The following is a 22,039-nucleotide window of genomic DNA, read 5'->3' on the forward strand; positions in this document are numbered from 1 at the left end:
GCTAAAAGAGTTTTGTTGTATTTGGGAAGATCCCAACCTCTCAAAACCATTGATGAAATCATGGTTGAGCTTCAAACCGTAGAGACTCTCAATTGCACAATTGAAAGAACTGAAGCTCCGCCCTACTATCGCCTAAATTCCTTGAAGAAAGCATCCACCAATGCGGAATCAAATCCCCATTTAGCGAATTCAAAGACAGATCTTTCCGTTGAGAAAGGCACCATACATACAAAGAGACACTCTCAAGAGGACCCAATTAGAGATAAGTATGTTAAATGTATTAAATTATAATAATCACTCTATTGTTTATACCCTACCTATCTAATACTAGGTAGGTATCTTGAATCTTGTTTATTTCCTTTGTATTTTAAAAAAATCATTCAAATTTACCTACTCATATTACATTCATCCATGCTTTCGTACATACTTACCCATATGTATGTATTAATTAGTGATTGAATAATTTTAAATTTATATTTAAAGAAAAATGCACCTTTTATTGGAGCATCATCATTCAAAGTATGAATCAGAGTTGTACCGAAAATTATTTATGTGAGTTCAAAACGTAGTAGTACTATATTCTACAAGCACTTTTTTGACGTTTCCTTATCATTTCTACTCGAATAATATTATTATAATTCAATTATATATATATGCTGTGTACAACCTGTACCTTGTCACCAAAAAATTAGATAAAAAGTTTAGACTATTAGGGATGATTTGGTACAATAATTGAATATTTCTTAGTTGAACGATATATTAAGGATGTAATTTTTAACTTTTTTGATGAAAATCTCCAATTAATAAGTATTCTGTGGCACATTCAAATGCCCACGCTCAGTCAATACATAATACCCAAGTAGTTGTAATTCATCAAAATGAAATAAGAACCCTATATAACAAAATTCAAGTCTTGGAAACAATGAACTTTTCATCAAAACCATAAAAAAAGTCAAGGCTACAAGAATATTAATGTAATGAGTTATTTTCTTAACTTTATTCAAGAATTACTTTACTTTTCAATCTCCTCAGTTACTATTGTTACCGTTACATTTTCTTAAAGTTACTTATTTAATCAAATTTTACTGTAATTTTCTTTTTCTTTTTTTGTACATATTTAGCTAGTATTTATATTGTCGATGATATATTTCATAAATCGATTTAGCAACATCCACAAATACTTTATATTAACAGTAGTTCAAATGTCTGTAACGTGTAGCGGCACTGTGGCCAAAGCTTCACTATAATTTGAGAATGTTTCATTGATTGTTAAAACGTTAAAAACCATACACGTTTGGAAAGGTTTCAAACGTCTATGTAATATAAAGCTCAAGACTGCAATATCCACTATACACGCTTGAATCAAATAACTAAAGGTATACATAAAAATTGTTTTTTATTAGCCTATTATATACTAAAGACCCAAAATTCAATACATTTTCTAAAATAAAACCCAATATCTGTGGGGAACCCCCAAGCACTGAGAGACCTTCTTGGAACGCCCGCTGGCTGAATCCCACATTATTATTGCTATTTAAGCCGTAAAACACGAAAATGACTTTTATATCTGCCAACATACATAGTTTTGGCCTTTAAAGCCTAATTTATTTAAATTTGATTTAATAATCACGTTTTTATAGTATAATTTCAATTGGGAGTCATATTTCGATGCGAAAGAACCTTATTGATGAAAATTAAAATCAGTTGATAAAAACATTGTAGCACTTTTTTTTAGGAATTGTAATCTCGATGACGTAATAAATGATTCATCTTTTATATCCCACAATGTTTTTATAAATTGATTTTAATTTTAATTTTCATCTATAGGGTTATTTCATGTCGAAATATGGCTCTGAGTTGTAATTATACTTTAATAACATTATTTTTTTTAAAGGCTCTAAAGGCCAAACCTATTTCGACTCAAAGCTTTAATGCTGGTTTTTGTATTTTACTCCTTGAATAACAATAATAAATCTGGGTTTTAGGCGGTGACAAAAATGCAGTTGGATAGTGTAATAGGTTCAGTGTATGTATAGTTAATAATTAAAATGATTGCCGTTGTAATTAAATCTGGAGTATGATACTTAGAAATCGTAACTTGTACAATATATAAAATTTATGAAGTAATAATAAATAAGGCGTTTTAAGATGAAAAATTGCAACTTGAAAACATTAATTTGAAATTATTTTGTAAGTGACTTTTTTTTTTTTTTGGCTTGAATCACTTTGAAAATATTAATCTACATTTAAGAAGTATCTTTAACATATATAGGGGATCATGGTTTTACTTCTTTTAATACTATATAGTATTGAAGCTTCAACAGGCATGGCCCCCCTATATATGTTAAAAATCCTTCTTAAATGTAGATTAATATTTTTAAAGTGATTCAAGGCAAAAAAGCGATGCGTACAAAATAATTTCAAGTATATGTATTCAAGTTCCAATTTTTCATCTTAAAACGCCTTATTTATTATTACTTCATAAATATGAAGAGTAGTACTTTGAGCATTTGGTATTTGAACTTGATAATGAGTCACATATTACTCATCAATCTTAAAATTTTCATCAAAATAGTCAAAAATGACTACTTTGATAAATGGTCATCCAATGAATATTCAATTATTGCATTATCCTCAGCACACGTAATGTAAATTCTTCTTTTAAAGTTTTTTATTTTATTTTTTTAATAAAATTTGCACAATCTAATTGTATAAAATTGCAACTCGTACACGACATATACATATATACGTAGGGAGTACGTAATCACAACACAAGGAGTTTTAATAAATACACTGTCAAGTTAGTTAATTGACGATTTAATCTTGTATTTTTTACAAATCTGCATAAATAGCACTTTGACACAGATCACTTCAATATGACTTTATCTTTCACAAGTATAGGAAGTGGATTTTTCATAATAAGCACACACAATAAAATTTAGATACATTATTAATTTATCAATCATCATTAGTATTATTTTCCAATAGTTTTTAAAGGATTTGCTGTCTGTAAGAGAATCCCATATTTATTGGGATCTACCTTTGCTGATATTATGTGCACCCAAGCAACTGTTAATTGAGCTAACTGGAATGAAATGGAGACCCATGAATTTCCTTTTTTAAAAAGCTATTTTGACTTCATATGATTAGTTATAGTTATTAAAATACAAATTTTCTTCAATTTTTCTCCAGAAATCGAAAAAGCATAGACTCTCTAATGTACGTATTATGAACTGATTTTTTAAAATTAGTAATTCAAAATCACCTAGGAGTGTCTACATGATTTTATGCTCTATTTAATAGTGTCATGATAATTATATTATGTCTAATTAACGGATGCAAAGAGGGATCTCATTTTTAAACAAATCCTAAAGGATTATCAGTTATGTCCACATATTTATTTATAATACGCATTTTTATTATGTGCTATGAATTAATATGATAGTTATATTAAGGGTTAAATTGTTCAACTTAAGTATTTTTAAAAATCATAGCAGATATTAAACATACATTAAAATAAAATAGCAGATATTAAACATACATTAAAATAAAATAGCTTGTCAACATATAATGCAGAAGGAAAGTTATCTAAATATATCTTTAATCCCCCCCCCCTTCCCCCAAGGAATCTTGTATTAAGTAATATTGAAATGAAATTCCCCCTGAAACTCTGAAAAATTTAACTTGAACAAATATAATTATTGAACTATTGGAATATAATCGCATAAATTAATCCTGTCTTATAATTAATATAGGTTCTCTATTAAAATTTTCGTTAAGTAAAATATTTTATTGAAATTTTTTTTTTTTTTTCTTACATGAGCCTTGTAAGTAATAATTAATTTGTTAAATGCATAATTTAAGTTATTACATATATTCGGTCATGGGTAGTATGTTTCCTCTCTTTCGTCTACTTTAATTTAATATTGTAGTTAAAACTTCATTAATATACCTTTTTTTTTTTTTTAAATAATCTTGAAATGATTCAATTTATTCATGTATTTGTTTGTTTGTCAGTCCTAAATCTACGGAAATAAGTATATCTGGTTCTCTGAAAAGTGCGGGAAGCATTGCCTCTACTGCTGGATCCGTTGTAGTAGCGGGTATTCAACGTGTAGGAGAAAAAGTTCGAGCTCTTTCTGGATCTGCTCACCAACCGTCAAACCTCATCTCTTCCTCTCCTACTCAACAACCCCCAAATTCCTCCTCCGTTGATCGTAATAGTGCACAAATTCCGTCTAACTCCAATAATGTAAGTGGTGGTGGTGTATCTATTCATCTCTCTGATGAAGAAGAGTCTTCACCTTGTTCTACATCTACACGAAAAAATCCTCATCGCCCACTTCCAATGCCCGAATATGGAGGATGGTTTGCTCCACTAACAGAGTTCTTACCCAATGCCTCTCATCCAATTAACAGTTTCCATCGGTGTAATGTTGCTGTTATATTACTGACTGATATGCTGGTGGACGGTTTGGATTGTCATCAAGTTGATTGGTCAGCTCATTTACCGTTAATGCTTCATATCATATTCCTTGGATTGGATAATTCCCGACAAATTGTTCAGAGTCATTGTCAACAATTGTTGTTGAATTTACTCATTGTGTTGGGTGATCACGGGGACCATTTAGCTGTCTCAAGAATTTTAATGAATAATAAAGCCGAGCATTTTAAATATGGTTTAAATCTCACTCCTCTTCCTATTCATAAATTTAATTTCATTAGCAAGGAAGACTTGCTTCCATTACATGAAGAGGATTTTTTGAGTAATCCCGAGAAGGGTACTTAAATATTAATTTTGAAACCTAAAGTAGAAACTGTCAACTTCATGTTTTCCTTTTCAGATTTAAGTGATACTCAGAAACTACCTAATTCTGAGGATGGTTCTGGGGAATTTAGTGAAGATCTTAAGGCCCATAATCCTATGACCGTTAGAGAAATGACCAAGTCAATGATTAACTTTATTGCTTCCAGACAGTAAATATATTTTATAATCGCACACACACACATTGGTCTGTTATTATTTCTCTTTCGTAGGAAATGTCAACCCTTTTGGCAATATGAGGACATTAACAGAACTGTGTGGTCAATATCAAGTGCAAAGCAGATTGACAATTTCTTACAAAGAGTCTTGTTGGTGTTTGAGCACTCTCTTCCGCATTCTCTACTCTCAGACAGATGGTCTCAACTCTCGTTACAATTGGCTTTATCCTGTTCATCAAGACATTATGCTGGTCGCTCTCTACAAATTTTTAGAGCATTGAGAGTTCCTATTTCCTCTAAAATGCTTTCTGATATTTTATCCAGGCTAGTGGATACTATTGCTGAACAAGGAGAGGATATGCAAGGCTATGTTACTGAATTAATTTTAACTTTGGAGTCAGTTGTGGATGCTTTAGATTCAAATTTCAGACCCATGGATTTAATGAAAGAAATATTCAAATCCACTCCAAATATAAAGGAAGCTATGCCTTCACGCCCAGCAAGTGTTTCTAGCCGACCAATGAGTATTAATGCCGATGAAAAGGTTGAAACTAATTCAACAAAAGATATAGGTTCTTCATATGATGCTTCTATTACTTGTGGTGGTGGTGGAGGGGGGCTCGTATTACCATTCACATTCACGTAGTACATCTTTTAATGTTTCGATGCAAGGAAAATCTTCTCCTAATCAGGATGTTCGATGTCGAAGTTGTACAGATTCTGAAGGTGGTAAGGCTGGCTCTTGTGCTAAGACATTGTCTCGTTCGCGTTCTGCTCAGTCTCTAAGAATTCAGGATCAAGCCACTCAAGATGACAAAATGACTATTCTTGTTCAACTTTTTTGGATTTGTCTAGCTGTTTTAGAATCTGATTACGAACATGAATTTCTTTTAGGACTTAGACTATTAGAAAAAGTAATGGATAAAATGCCTCTAAGTCGACATGATACCAAAGAAAAAAATCGAGAAATTACAAAGTCAACTCAAATGGACTAACTTTCCCGGAGTCCATTCACTTTTACTTAAAGGTTGTACAAACTCCAACACATATGAAGCTACAATTCAAATCCTTACCAAATTGACTACAATTCTTGACTTTCCTGTGGTTGACCCCTCTCAAAGTCTAGCTTTTCCTATGAATGTGATTGCACTTTTGCCTTATATGATTCAGAATTATGATGAATCGAACGAAACTTGTACTTTTGCTGCTGAAAATATAGCCCAAGTTAGCAATGAAAAAAATAAGAAGTTGGAAAACCTTGGGACTGTCATGACTTTATACTCAAAACGATCCTTCAGTAAGAAGTCTTTCCAGTGGACGAAGTAAGTTTACTCATGTATTTTTTTAACTGAGGACTGTCATATTTTTTACAGCCCTAATACTAAATTAATTGGGCAGGCATTGGATCAAAAACTAATTTGAATTTATTTATTTTCCTATTTTAAGATGCGTTGTCAAATATTTGCATGATACATACTCTCACTACTTATTCAATATGTTGAGCTTTTTGATCGAAGTATTAGAGAAAGGTCCACCGTTTATTCAAGCTCCCATTTTGACGATAATTCATTGGTTTCTTCATAATATGGATATGGGCTCTGCAACACAAACGATCAATTCAGATTTATTACGAATTGTTGCTAAATTTGTAGAGGTATGGCTATTATTAATATTTTATTTTGTATAGTAATAACTTTACTTTATAATTTACATAGACTCCACATTGGAATGAGTCCTTAAATATATTAAAGCTTGCTGTAACGAGAAGCTCAACATTGGTTGCACCACCAACTTCAGGCTCAATGTCTTCCTCATTTCATTGGGAAACTGTTTCAAGTGTTGGTTCTTTTTCCGAAGCAGATCTGTACACTAAAAAACAGCTTCCTGGAAGAACAATGGAATTCACGTTTGACTTATCTCAAACTCCTATTATTGGAAGACGTCAGGCAAATACTCAATCCGGAAATCGTTCCCTTCATAACTTTGGTACCACAAAATCCTCAGCATCATCTTCATATTTTGCTTCCTTTACTGGTTCTGTGATATCTGCCACATCATCAGCTCCAGGAGGAACACTATCATCTGTGCATATGTCAAATACCAAAGAGTCTTCTCTAAGGTCCAATTTTTCGAGAAGCAGTATTTTGGGTCAAGATAGTATGTTAAACCTCAATGAAATTGGAACAAATGGTGGTTCCTCCTCCTCTACAATGTCTCCAAGGAGATCCCTATCCATGTCAGTTGCTGACTCCTCTAGTTTTTCTGGTTGGAAAAGACCCTGGCTGTCTCAGGCACGTGTTCGTGAAAGATTGGTGAACATACTTAATTCCTGCGGTCAAAGGGTCGGATTACCAAAAAGCCCTTCTGTAAGTTTTAAACTCATTAATTTCCTAAAAATTATAATTATTGATCCCCAATATCCACCTCTCTAAAGAAACTGGTCATCATTACTTTTTTCCTTGAAAATAGCTGTCCTTCCTCAATACCTGAGCACCTATCAAACATTTCAAATATAATGACCATATTTTCAAATATATTGATTTTTTTATTGAGTAGAGCCTGACTATGCATAACTACTGCTGAAAATTTCTTGGGCCCTGCATTGTAGTATATATCTACAATTACATTGTAGTTATGCCTCCAAACATTGAGTATACTACATATATATTGAATTGATGATGACTACTCCCTCCTTCATTTCATTTCACAATGTATATACTTTTTTATTTAGGTATATAGATAAAAATGGTGTTATGAGGGCTCTTTTATACACACTTTTAAGTCGTATATCTACATATCTTTATTAACATATACACATAGATGTTTATTATACATGTGTCTGTGTGTGTGTGTAATTAATATCCCCCTAGAAACTCCCCTCTGCTTTTCCCCATTTTGTCCTAATATTTTGTGTTTTCACATTTTTTTCTCCTTTACAAATATGGTAGATACGAATAATATGTACCATCTACATATATGTATGTAGATTGTACCTAGCTTTATCAGTATAATCCTTTTTCTTTTCTCTTAATGAAATTAATCCCTTCTTTCTCTCTCTTTCTTACTACATTTCAATTTGCATGCTTCTTATATTCGTGTATTCCAGGGAGAGGATCTCAACAATAAGGTAGAATTAAATCAATCAATCAAGGATTTAAAACTATGTAAAACATCTTCTTTTTATCAACCCTTTATTTTATGTTATTTTATTTATTTATTTTTTTCTTAAGTAAAAACCAAAGTAAAAAAGTGGTTACATACATCTGTGATGACTCAACATAAAGCAATCTTGAAAAAAAAAATCAAAAAAATTGGGAAAATCCCAATTCACTCCTTTTACTTCACATATATATACATAATCAACTTAATATTTGATTGACATATTTAAATCAATTATATATATATATATATATGCTTTGTATTCAAATTAGCAGGATAACTGTAGATACCCAAGAATTTTAAATATAGTTGATAATCTTTGTTTGATCTATGAAAATTAATTTGATCCTGATAGATCGGGCTTATATCAAATAAAATCAATTTTATCATTTTTAATAAGAATAATAAATTTGTCAATAGAAATTAATGATAATTCGTGGAGGAGTGCAAATTTAATACACACTCAATTTTGAGAAAAATTATTCTTGCTTGCTTTTGTGTTTTGTTTTTTTACATATGTATGTAATTTAAAATAAAATGATTGACTATAAACATCTAAAGATGTATGTAGATATAAACCTAGATACATAATAAGCTTATATAGTCAATTATTATTATACCTTTATAATTCATGCATACCTTTTCATTAGAGTGTTCCGTTTTTGAGCGAGGTACGTCGTTTATTTGACTTCACTTCTTATTTTTGGCTTGCCTAACCCTTAAAATACCAGTGAAAGACAGATTTGCTACTCTGCTTTTCATATGGTTCTAAGTAAATCAAGATTGGGGGACTTTGTATCTTCTTTAAAGTGCTAAAATTTGACGTAGGTTATTACAAAAAAAAGGAATTCTATAATTCAACTACTTAATTGAGTACAAGAAAATACTTTAGAAAAAAAAGTTAGCTAATTAGTTTAAATATATATGGGTACATTGGACCCAGATCATAGTAAATAGAGATACACTTAGTAGGGAAGATATGCCCTCTTCAGTTTTTCTAATTCATCCCCAAAAATTTACTATTTTTATGTAATTAAATATATTATACATAAATATATGTGTATTTTCAAAATGTCCCTCCCCTTCTCTAGTTTAAAAATCATTTTTAGGTCAAAATTGGCCATTTTTTTATGATTCGAAATTGAAACAAGAATTGAAATTAAAATGAAAAAAAAAAGAAAGAAAGAAATCCGTTGCAATATATTCTAAAGGGTCCATATAAAAAGAAGATATGATATTTCTTTTCTATAAAGAATAAAAGTTATCCAAAATTAATTTTTGTGTAAATTTGTTGCGTAGGACTGTTAAAAATTACACATGACTTCCCCTGTGAAAGTCTTGTCATTATCATATGATATCAACGTTTGCAAGAATTAAATTAAGATTCTTTAAAACGTCTAATAATAACTCATTTTGACTCAAAAAGTCGTCTTTTTCATATTTAAATTTCCAGTATGACGTCAAAAAGGGCACGAGGAGCCTACAACTTTGCAAATAGCGTATTTTATGTCTTCCTAGCAGAAAAAACTATGATATGATAATGAAAAACGAACAATTTACCCCCAAAACGGTACACTTTACATACATATAGTATTACTGTTCTATTTTTGATAATTCAAGCACTTTTTTTAATTAAATAGATGAGATTTGTAAAGGGCAAGATTTTTTCAAATTATCTGTAAGTTGACCGGCTTGTCTCTTTTAAATGTATATGTACATATTTCATTTGTATGTACTACTACTACTACATTTAATTAAATCTACACATTAGTGTTTGCGGAATTTGTTCAATACTTTAGTGGAAATGATAAATATATAAATTTAAACATTAGTTCTAAAAATATATATTTAAGTATTTTATCAATGAAACAATAGAGCAAATTGCACTCAACATTTGGATTTTTGTTCTTGGTGCGCTGTGTTTGCATATTATACATGTATGTATATTATATACGTTATATAATACATGCATAATATTTAAATAATTTACGTATATAAAATATACATGACTGCTTTTGGGTACAGCTTTCTTTGTTGGATTTATTTTGTGTGCAAAAATATTAATTGTATGATGCCCCTTTGTTCATTTATCTCATTATTATTATTAATTATTAGCAAAGGGGTATCTGGGGTTGCTCGGACCAAGGAGGGAGCAAGAAATCAGATTCACTATTATCAATGTTATTTCCTCTTAATGTTTAGACCATGTGGGTGAGCATCATAACAATATGGCACCAGCATAAAAAATATATGTATTATGAATTTAAAAAAAAAAAAATCTTTTATAAAATTAGAATAACATACCAACATAAATGCATGAAAAAAAATTCCTAGATGAGAAGTCCATCTTTTATTTTTGTCAAAAAAAATTGCAAAAAACTGTTTTGCACTAATTTTTAATAGTATTTATTGGGAATGTAAAGAGGAACACAAACCTACAAAGATTTTTTCGTTCTTGCAAAACCAAAAAAAGTGATGGACAATAATGTCGTCGTAACCCTCATTAACGGATTTATTTTTGTCCATATTACAAAAATTATTTTATAAAATGTTCTGGAAATTGAAAATAGTTATGCACAGCCTTAGAGTCTAAAATTTTATGTCAAAATGCATTATTTTGTGGCATTTCTTCTTAAAAATTGACGTTTGATGAAAAAAAGGGAAGAAATAAAAATAAAAAAAATATATATATATATACATTCAGAAAATAACAGATATTCAGTCGAACATCAATTTTTAAATGTCAAATTTTGTGCAAACGAATTCCCAGACATATTTCTACCAATTTTATTTTATCTAGAAATCCAATATTTCATCATCTTCTTGCATTTGCAGCTCAAAATAACAAAACTGCAATTTTCATCCATTTTTTATTTTGCCCATAACTTTTTTGAATTTGAATAAATTTAGAAAGTGTTCTTATTTGTATTCTCTTTTTTCTTTTCTTTTTTGACACACCAGTTTCTTTTTGATACATAAATCAACCAAGTCTTGCCTCATTGAGCTCCAAAAAACAATTTTGGGTATAGAAATAACCCCTCCTTATCTGGCTGCCCCCCTAGGAAAATCGACCCCCTCCTACCCTGATTAGGTTCAAAAGAGGCACCCATGCGAAGGGTCAGCTTCCTAGTCCCAACGGTGTGGGCACCCATAAAGGACACACACACAAACTGTATTATATATGATATAATTTGAGATTCGACCCTGGTTTCACTGCCAAAATTGGGAAAATATCAAGTTTCGAATTCTTAAAAGTAATACATTTTCTACTTTGACTTAGTTAATATCAAGTAGCTGCTTCTCAAGTGATTGCGTAATATAAAGCGTTCCAAAATAAGGATATTTTGCTAAAAAAAATAGAGTTTATGTTGCTTCGTAAAAAAAATCAGAAATATTAAGTACTCATATTGGTTATCATTTTCATAAAAAAGTATATCCTGTAAAAGTATTAACATTGGACGAATATAGTTCATTCCTTATTTTTGTCATGGTCTCTCTCCATGGGAAATTTTGCTTAAAATTTAAAATGAGTAAATCGCAAAAAATAAAAATAAATCGAAAATATTACACCTACTAAGAGAAAATTAAACAAACCAGCCTAAAAGATACATTGATAAAATGATAAAAATGATTAAATTTTCAAGTCCATAGCTCCTAACGTTTTTATGAACCATCAATTTTCACACGTCAATAAAATTAGGGAGTAGGTGTAATATTTTCATTTTTTTAAATTTTCCTCTACAAGAAGTATTATTATTTAGGTATAAATTCAAAGTTTATTAAATTACCTATAAAGTTATTGGTAAATCAAGCCTGTAGGCCCTTCTTATTAGTGGACATGGCTACTTAAAGCCAGGTATTTATCGAAAAGTGTGAATTTTTTATTCTCGTTTGTCACTTGATACATATTTTTTAAACATCCATTGCACAAAAGTTATGGAAGAAACAACGAAATAGACCGTTTTATTTTAAAGTCCTGGCCACTATCTATCATTTTAACATAAATAATGGTATTTTAAATGTACATTGTAGATTCTATAGGTCTACAAAAAATTTGTCACGCAAAAACAGTCATTTTTGGACAAAATTGTTCACAAATTCAAATTTATTGGCTAAACTACTCAAAATACAGCATTAGAAAATAGAAAAGTCATAGAAAAGACTTAGTGAGTAATTATCAATTCTTATGTTCTACTCTAAATATTTTTTTCACACTTTTGGCAGTGACACCGGGGTCAAATCTCTAACTATGTCATACATACATACATAATATACAGATTACTAAAAGCTTTCAAATAAAGTATTCAAATGCGCATGTTAGCTTTTTCTCCACGCTAGATATCGCTTTTTATGGTACCTTAGATAACGTTACTCTATCAATTTTCCTCATGTGTCATAGCGTATGCAACTTATTTTTCCTTTTGCAAAGTTCACCTTTCTAATTCAGTCGAAAGGGTGAATTCGTGGAGGCTACATAGCTAGTTATAGACTAATATTCAAACCTCCTGGCGAACCAAAAAAAGGTTTTGCTACGACCACCACCTTGTAAAAATATTGATCACATTGATTCGTTTGGCCACTGGGTTTAATGTGACGTCAACACTATTGATGTTGCCTTTTTTGGGGACCAAGTTTTATTACAATAAAAACTCTTTTTTGGATTAATATTAAAGCAAATAGCGAACTATTAGAATTTAAAATGGGACCAACAAATAAAAGGACTTTTTGTCTATCAAAAATTTATCCCACTAATGTGTAGTTTTATTATACATTTATCAGACCATTAAATGAATTAAAACATGTTATTACATCGTTATATTTCTATATTTATTCATAGTGTAGATAAAAATCAACTACTACAATGGAAAGAATAAGATATTTTTTCCTAATTATCCTAATTTTCTCGTCCCTAATGGATCAAAAAATATATATAAGTGTACAAATCTAGCTATTTTATAGGGAGTTTCAATAACTATTACTTTGATTTATTTCAAATACCCCTGTTCATCATTCAATGCAGGTTTTAAGTTTTTTTTTTTTAAATTCTTAAAGTCCTTTGATAGAGTTTAATCTAGATATATTGGGCATTTGTTCATTTGATGTTGTAAAAATATCCACTTTGAGCCCCCAAGATGGCGTCTCTTTCAATTATGATGCAATTTATGACGTCAGGGAAAATTCTTTATAGCTTTGGTTATTACCATAGACAACTATAATCTAATTGAGGGCGCTGTTGTCGCGTATGTCTAGATAAGCAGATGCTGGTTGGATATATATTACATATTCAACCTCTTAAAAGTGTGTCTCATTCTTTTTATGTTCTCTGAAATTTCAATTCGTTGTAATAAAACATAACATAAAACATCCTATCTGCAACAGTTGACTGTAAAATACATTTTTTGTGTCCCTTTTTCTTCACATTATGGTTATTACTAGTGACGTAAATCGTTTGTATTTTTTAGCTAGCCCGGCTTTTTGGAATTGGTAATCTAAAGAATTACTTATCTATTCGTTAATTGTTGTCATTATTATTTAGCTCCTCTTTCCTCTAACTACGTTCAATAGGCCATGAGCACTTATATTAGTTTGTAAATAAGGTGTCAGAGAGTGGCGCCATATTGTGAGAATATAAAACTATAAAATAATACAATTCTCTTAATGATGATCATTATGACGTGGAAGAGACATTAGTGCCCTCAAGCAATCTATACTTAAATTATCCTAGGCTACATAAGGTCACACCACCTTGCGGATAATACAGATATTTTGGTTTGTTCATGCCCTGCTATATTCAAAACCTGATTGTACATACGCGTGTGCTCATAAAAGACGCGAGAGTAAAGCCCTTGTTGGACTCCGAGTAGAATTTACGATTGCTATTGGAGTCATTCTTGCCCATGTTCTTGTTTATTTCTAATGAACTAATGAAACGTCATAACAGTTAAGCTGCTCTCCTCCAAAACATTCTTCAAATTGTTCGGGTTGCCATGTTTAAATTCGGTTTATCTATTTTTTAAATGCACAGAGAAACGACTAGACAATTGAAATAACAAGATATTTACAGACGCTAAACAGGCACAATTATGTGATGTAAACAATATAATACCTACAAATATAGGAAATTAGCATTAAAACAGCTCACTATATCGGCCATGGTGCCATATTATGTTGTCTTTTAGAATACTCTATAAATAAAGTATTCTTTTGTTAGATCTTGCTGGGTCAATTGAAATAATTACGACTGATAAATTTTGTCTCCTAAGTATCTTGAAAATAAAACTGTTTAAAAAAAATCAGAACCTATATTAAGTTCGCCCATTCTCGAAACGTCGATTAAAAAAATAGAAGACTAGGAATCCAACTTTTGCAGAGCGCGGGGAAAATATAATTTAAAAAACAAAAATCCTATCCTTAACATCAATGACTCGAGACAAAAGATGAACTTTGCCAAAGAATACTTTATGCAGTGAACTTATGCTATTTTTTTCTTTTTTAGTAGAATACCTATGAAAGAGAAAATTGAATAAAAACAATAGTGTAATGATTGTCTTCAGGTAGTGTTGTGTCAGTCCTTATTTATTTGGTCCACTCTAGTCCAGGCTTTAGAGTGGTACTCTCAGTTCTTGGGTCCGGTCCCTAAGACTATCGGTCCCTCGGACTATAAGTACTAGAATTGATTTTAAAAAAATAAAAATAAAGTTGAGTGACGTCTTCAAAGACTTAAATTAATAAGTTTTAGGGCTTATATACAAGATTGAACTAAATGAGGGTATTTAATTAATTATATTTATTTATTACTCCATGTAACAGTATTTTCACCCACCCGCTAAAATCCATATTTATTATTGGTATTTAACCCATAGAACACGATAATGACTATTAAAACCTTCAACCACAATAAATTTGTCTTCATTTTTTTATTAAGTTTTCTTGAATACAATTTCTACAAAATGTATTCGATCATACTAAAATGAAGTAGAATGTTTTTTATCATTTGTTTTTAATTTTCATCTGTATATATAGTAATTTCACTTATTTCCATAGGTTATAATGATAATTTTTGTGTTTTACGGCTTAAATAACGATAAAAAATGTGGGTTTTACCTGGTGGGCATTCCAAGACCTGAATTTTGTCGTATAGTGTTATTATTCAGACATAAAATAAATAGATCAAGCAAAAAAAGAAAATAATATAACTTCTTAAAGCTGTGATTCCATTTTTAAACGTTTCATTATTGCGGAGCCTCTAGACATAATTCTTTTTTGGGTGGAGTAGCTAATTTTGACTGTCATTTCTTGGAATTTTTTATTCCTTAAATTGATTAAAAATCTCATAATCAACTTCTTTTAGAAAATAAATTTCTTGATAACCTCGCGGAGGCTTAAATAATATGTCACATTCAATTTTAGCCTTATTTTATGGATGCAAGGGCATATTATAAATCATTTTTAATTTTCTACCAGTCCCCTCACCCAACCCCACTTAAAAATTACTTTTTTTTCTAAATTCTCATTTAATCAAGTTTTACTTTATTTTTTGTTGTGAATACCGTCATATTTATCAATTATTTAGACTGTGGATGATAAATTTTATGTATTTGGTAAATCAAAATGTAATTTATACTGCAGGATCTATCCAACCTGTACGGCAAGGGGGGAGGGGGTATGACCACTTTTTTGCAATTTATAAAGTTTTGGGAACATCTAATACTAGTAGATAGATTCTTCGTGACCAAAATATGGTTATCAAATTAAGTCCAAACGTCATCAGTGCCGTAACTACGGGAGGGGGACATTAGGGGCTCCAACGGAAATATAAAGTTAACATAATTTATCTTCAATTTCACTCAAACTGCTGGTTTTGTGACCATTCTAAATTATTGTGCTTAACAATGGTTTATTTTTTGTTTTGAACCCTCTGACCTTTGACTTTCAGTGGAGTGTGCTATTGATAACATAAATGTTAAATGAATTGTCTTAAAAATCAAACTTTTTGCCATTCAAATAAAAAAGTAATGAATGAATAAAAAGAAGGTATCCAAAGCGTACAGAAACATCCCTAGTCACGACCCTAGCGTATCCTAGATTTTAGAGTATCTGTCTAGGCCATAAGTCTGCTTACGGGATTGATGTTCATTTCACCCATTGTATAATTGTCCTCATCACCGTAGCAAAGCAAATCATCTCGACCCCTTAAAATCTTGGTTTTGATGTCGAGACCAATCTCAATGCAATTAAATGAGAATTCTCTTTTTGTAATAAAAATACAAGATAACTTTTTTTATTTCTGTGTCGATCCCTCCAAGATCTTGCCTTGTTCTCGGATTAGTGTTGACTACAATACTAGTAATTATCATATTTTTTTTTCTTAAAATGTTTTAATTGCTAATTCTGTTTTCTTTTATTCATGGCGGGTGTGGCTACAAACGGGATTTTACTCAAGCTTTTAGTTTTTGACAATGAATTATCATTAATTTTCAACAACAAAAAATCCGGAAAATCATGGCAGTTAAAAGAAATGTCTTAGAACTTTAGTGCCCACTGATTGGATTTTCAATGTTGATATAATTTCAAAAAAATAAATAAATAAAAAATTGCTTAGTTTTATATAAAATATTTGGATCTTGTATTTTTTTTTTTAGGTAGAAGAATAAAATATCAGTAATATTGGACAACTTCTACTGATTACCAATTAATCTAAGACTGACTACAAAAAAGTGGTTGATATATTGGTCTGACCCAATTAAATGTGCATTATTGCTTTGAAAATAATTAATAAACTACATGAATATTACTCTATTCAAATACTACATTGAGCTAATATTATATATAATTTTGTTCTTTTTTTTTTACTTGTTTTTTTTAAGTTATAAAATCCGTATAGTAAATAGTTGTTGCATCATTTACGTTCAGTGAATTGAAATCAAATGAATATCCCTAAGCATAATTATTTTAAGTTTATACTTTCATTATACCTACAGTTTTTTTTCATACATGCTGTGACAATTATAATAGTATAGCTTACATACATTACTGCATAGTATATAGAGTATAAGAGTTTAAACCACCACCGTTTGTTTAATAATTTAACATACATTTTTTAAAGTATTTTCAGTCATAAATTCAATTGTACCTATTAAATATATTGTACGTAAAAGATCAATATCTAAAGGGACAGATTTGATTTAATTATATTCTTATTTTCAAAGGACTTGTTTCTCATTCCCTCATTCTTTTCTGTTTTATAGGTGATATTCAGTCAAACATCAGAACTCTTGGATCGACATTCATCCATGGCTTCTTCCACGGAGGAAGTATCTGCTAATAACGATGACAAACAACATGATACTACGGATACGGAACAAAAATTTGGAATGTATATGAAAGAATTTGACTTTTTAGAGTATGAATTAGAGAGCCTTGAGGTAAATAAGGATTATAATTAATTAGTTATTACTTGTTGTGTATGAGTGCATAATAATGCTTTTATTTTTATAATTTAATGTTTAGGGTGAAAGTGTTGATAATTTCAATTGGGGTGTTCGTCGTCCAAGCTTGTCTCACTTAGACGGTGATGAGATAGCACCTGATTCCATGAATGAAGTAACTCCTATTTTACCTCATCGTGAGTCAACTGTTCGAAGTGTTACTGAGGAGTCATCTGATGATGAGCTAGGATCTGTAAGTCCAAGTATTGACGATGAATTGGTAAGTAATTTTTATACTCATAACAAGGTTTTCAAATGAATAAAATGGGACCTAACGTGTTCCTCATTTATCCTTTGTAGCTTTCTACAAGAAGTAGTGAGAATCATAGTGGTGCATCCTCTTCCATTTCAACAACTTCTAGTAGACTGTATCCGCCTTCTTCTTCAGCAATGGACTCCAGGCTTGGACTTAGACCTTTAACACCAGATTCTGAAATTGAATCGTAAGAATATATGTTCTTTAAATTCTATTTAATCTACTGAACCTTTTATTTACTTATCAATAAAATAGGGATGCTAGCGACGAAGAATTGTCTGATCAGGACCTTACTCCTTGCAATCCATCTCCAAGTATATCTCAACTTTTAAATTGGAGCAGTGTTGATGAAAATGTCGAGAGGAGGCAGTCTGATCAACAAGATGATTGCAAGGCTGAAGAGGTTTGGAAGTCTCATGTTCAGGCGATAATGTCTATAGATTCAAATCAATCCATCCTTAAATCTTTTGTTATCTTTGCTCGTCTGTTTAATGTAGGACACATTTTTATCTAGCTGTATAAATAATTTAGTTGTTCATCTCTAAATGCATATATTTTTAGGAACTAAAAACGAAAACCTGTGTTCTTTCTCAAGATTCTTCTGTTCAGCTCTCAAAAGATAACTCAAACTTTAGTAAAGATTCAATGAAACTAGTTCTGACTCATTTTCAAACCCTTACAGATATTCTTTCCGACATTACTAAGTATCCCCATGTTTGGTAAGCAGTTCAATCAATATATGTACAGTGTACAATAAATTGACTAAATATTTTGTAGGTGCGATCTAAATGCGATTGGTGGTACTAGACTTGAGGAAAGACTCAAATTTAACGTTTTAGAAATTCATGAAAATCTCGAAAACTTCATTGATAGACGGGACTTAGCTATGGAAGTGAGTATTATATATATATTTTTTTTTGTATATTCATTAATTGACGATAATTTTTGCTATTTTTTTTAAAATAAATTAAATAGTGTTTAGATGCTGTTAAATCACATCGAAAACTGGAATTACTAGGGGAAAAACTCTCAGAATATAACGTCGATGCAGAGCAATTGGACTTATGCCGTTGGCTTTATAAACTTTACTTTCAGCTTTTACTTTTACTAGAAAGTTTTGTGAAACTTTTAAAACTTGTTTCCTCTAACTACATGACATGCTCAGATGAAATTCCGAATAAATCTTCTATAATTTCTTCAATGCAAAGTGAGTTATTATTTGCTGCATTAAATGCAGAAAGTGAGCCATCTTATCTAAAGAATTCCTCTGAAGACGATGAAAAATCTATTGACAATGTCCAAAACTCTACCACTGAGGATGAACTTCATTCCCCAACACCATTTTTAGAGGAAGGTAAGAAGTTATAAAATATTTTACATAAGAATTGGTATTGTTATTTAGGATTAATAGGAATGATTAATACAGAAGAATCTTCGTCAATAGTGAATAGTCCCTCTGAAACGGAAGGCCCTAACATAGTTATTTCTGTCACAGAGCCCGAATACATTGAACAAGAAGATCTTGTACCTCAAGAGACTTCATCACCCAAGTCACCAAAGTGAGACCTTTTTTTATTTTGAAAATAGCTACTTATTTACATATATAACGTTCTTTTCAATAGAAATACCCACGAGGAAGAAGCAAAAGGTGTTGATGACATCAAAGAAGAGATAATTGAGCTATTAAATCGCTCAGACTGGATTTCAGCAATTCGTTTGTTTAGACAGAATCGATCTATCTTAACTATGGAAGTCGAAGGCAACTGTATCTCTGATGAAGAAGATGTTGGTTATTTATTGGACATTTATTGCGTTCACCTTACGGAAATTTCAGACGGTAATTATATTTGCGCTTGATTTAAGTATCAAATACTTGGGGCTGTAGTAAAAGGGGGACAATGCACATTTTATTCATACAATATACTTATGCATGTATTATTATTCTATTTCTATTTGACAATTGTATACCTACGTTTAATCATGAAATATTACTTTACTACTTAAATACTTATGTAAGAGACAATATTCAAATATCATTTGTTAAATCTACTTTACCAAAGGTTCATACATAAATATCTAACTTGAATTTAAAATGTTGAATCGCTGATATCTTAAAATAATTATATTATAGCACTTGTTACACTTTTGATTAACTTTTTCTTAGGTCAAATATTGTGTAGTTGTTTAATGATTTATGATTAATGTTTGTTAACTTATCTAACCATATTTTATTCTTCTAGCGTCATCCATTTACGTTATGACAATTAAGGAAGAAGACCTATCAAAAAAATGTAGTCATTGGATGGATTCAAGTGTTCAACTGTTATCGGCTGTCAAAACTCTAGAAAAGGAATTGGTTATAATCAAGAAAAAATCTGCTAAAAAACAGTCATACTAATATTATATACGTCCTTTAATAATAGTATAAGAAAAAAACATTATTATGATTAAGCATTTTATAATTGGACACTCAACTCCAATTTTGTCATTATGTTGCTTTTAATAAAGCTTTTATTTTATCTATTTTTTTTTTCTTCTTCTTTAGATTTTACTTTGTAAAACAAATAAGATTGAAAAAACAAGTTTAATTTTACCTATTCAAAATTGAGGTCGATTTTATTTATTTTTAGTAATTGAGTACTTTTTGAATAGGTTTACTTATAAAATTATTTAGGAAACATTTGTGTGTGTTTAATTTAAATGAATGAGAGGTTGATTTTTTTTTTCTTCCGATTTCATTTCTCTCGTATTGTCTTAAATTTGCCAATTAAGCAATGTATCGACTACTTAATAATTGGACTTATAACTATAAGTTATTTTTTTCGCATATTGACATATATATACATATATTTATTTATGGTTTATTTAGATGTAGCTTAATTATTATACATAAAATATATATATTATCACTATGAATATTTAATGTTTGAAATTTATAATAATATATTCTTAAAGTAGAAGAGACTTGTCTCACACTTGAATTGAATAAGATATGTATTCCTCTATAGAAAAAATACCCTATATAGTCTCAAGTATATAATTCTTAGAGCTGTATAAAATATGAACTAGAACGAGTGCAATACTTTTTGTAGACGGAAATTATTTCCAAAAAAAAAAAAGCATAATTTTTTAGTTAGCTTTGAACAAAGGAAGTTGCTTAAAACATAAACCCATGAAACTCTTCAAATTACCTGAACTAATCATAGTTAGTCTAAAAAAACTATTTAGATTTTTAAAAAATCTGCTTTTTCAATTTACTTTATCTACAATATTATTATGCTACTCATTGTAATATTTTGTTTTTTGGCATTTTCAGTAGTATAATTAACTTTGAACAAACACAGTTTTCTCTCTATTTTCATCCATTATTTTATTCAAAATCATTAATCTAAAATAAATACAATGATGTCCAATTTTAAAACAGTAAACGGAACATTTGCAATAGGAGAATTTCTGAAACTTCCCGAAAACCCCCCGGAACAGATTTCGAAGTTTAACAGAAAATGAAGAAGGGTTACCCTATAAAGGGGTAATGTTAAACATATTGATGTCTACGATATTGCTGTGAAATATGGATGTATTGAACATGAGCTAGCAGGAGCTAATCCGAGGTTTGGTTAAAGTTAAACTTGCTTCTATAAATGATCCCTGTTGATTTCAGGGGAAGGAAATTTCTTGAAGAAAGCAAAAAAATAATTAAATGTAAATGGTGCTTCTGAGACAGTTATCACATATCTTCTAGCTTAAAGGAATTGATAAAATTAACGTATACAAAAAGAACAAACTAGCAGTGACATTGATCAATACTTTCAAGAAGGTCAATAAGGGGGAAAAAAATGGTTGTTTAGATGAAGCAATTCCGTGAAGTCATTGATCATTATACAAAGAGAAACCCATCCGATGCTAAGGCTGAAGAAAAATATACAAGTTAAAAGGAACTATGGCGTAAATGCTACTATATTGTAGAGTTAATCGAAGATCCCTCAACTATACCACAGATTGTACCTATTCAAGGATATCTAATAAAAACCAAGTTTTCTGGAGTCAAACTTCAGTGTAAAACAATGCTTCAATTTTGGGCATATGAAACAATTTTGTACTGAAAAAAAGATTAAAGACTTAGGAGTATGAACAAGCTCTTAAAAGGAAATCG

At 30.3% G+C, this 22,039-nt stretch overlaps 1 protein-coding gene across 1 annotated transcript in view; it reads left to right on the forward strand.

Moving 5' to 3' along the window:
- fry (Protein furry) overlaps positions 1 to 20,409 on the forward strand; it is a 53,281-nt gene extending 32,872 nt beyond the window's left edge. The window contains 19 exon segments of the mRNA XM_071888924.1: positions 1 to 266; positions 4,018 to 4,781; positions 4,845 to 4,977; positions 5,038 to 5,527; positions 5,598 to 5,939; positions 5,941 to 6,305; positions 6,430 to 6,637; positions 6,699 to 7,349; positions 8,090 to 8,110; positions 17,391 to 17,567; positions 17,653 to 17,850; positions 17,931 to 18,073; positions 18,142 to 18,379; positions 18,448 to 18,605; positions 18,664 to 18,778; positions 18,862 to 19,240; positions 19,289 to 19,445; positions 19,509 to 19,723; positions 20,127 to 20,409. Coding sequence (XP_071745025.1) covers positions 1 to 266; positions 4,018 to 4,781; positions 4,845 to 4,977; positions 5,038 to 5,527; positions 5,598 to 5,939; positions 5,941 to 6,305; positions 6,430 to 6,637; positions 6,699 to 7,349; positions 8,090 to 8,110; positions 17,391 to 17,567; positions 17,653 to 17,850; positions 17,931 to 18,073; positions 18,142 to 18,379; positions 18,448 to 18,605; positions 18,664 to 18,778; positions 18,862 to 19,240; positions 19,289 to 19,445; positions 19,509 to 19,723; positions 20,127 to 20,284 — 5,178 coding nt within the window. The 3' untranslated portion in view covers positions 20,285 to 20,409.
- The last annotated feature ends 1,630 nt before the right edge of the window (positions 20,410 to 22,039 follow it).

The sequence above is a fragment of the Lepeophtheirus salmonis genome, chromosome 5 (genome assembly GCF_016086655.4).
Source record: "Lepeophtheirus salmonis chromosome 5, UVic_Lsal_1.4, whole genome shotgun sequence".
NCBI lineage: Eukaryota > Metazoa > Arthropoda > Copepoda > Siphonostomatoida > Caligidae > Lepeophtheirus > Lepeophtheirus salmonis.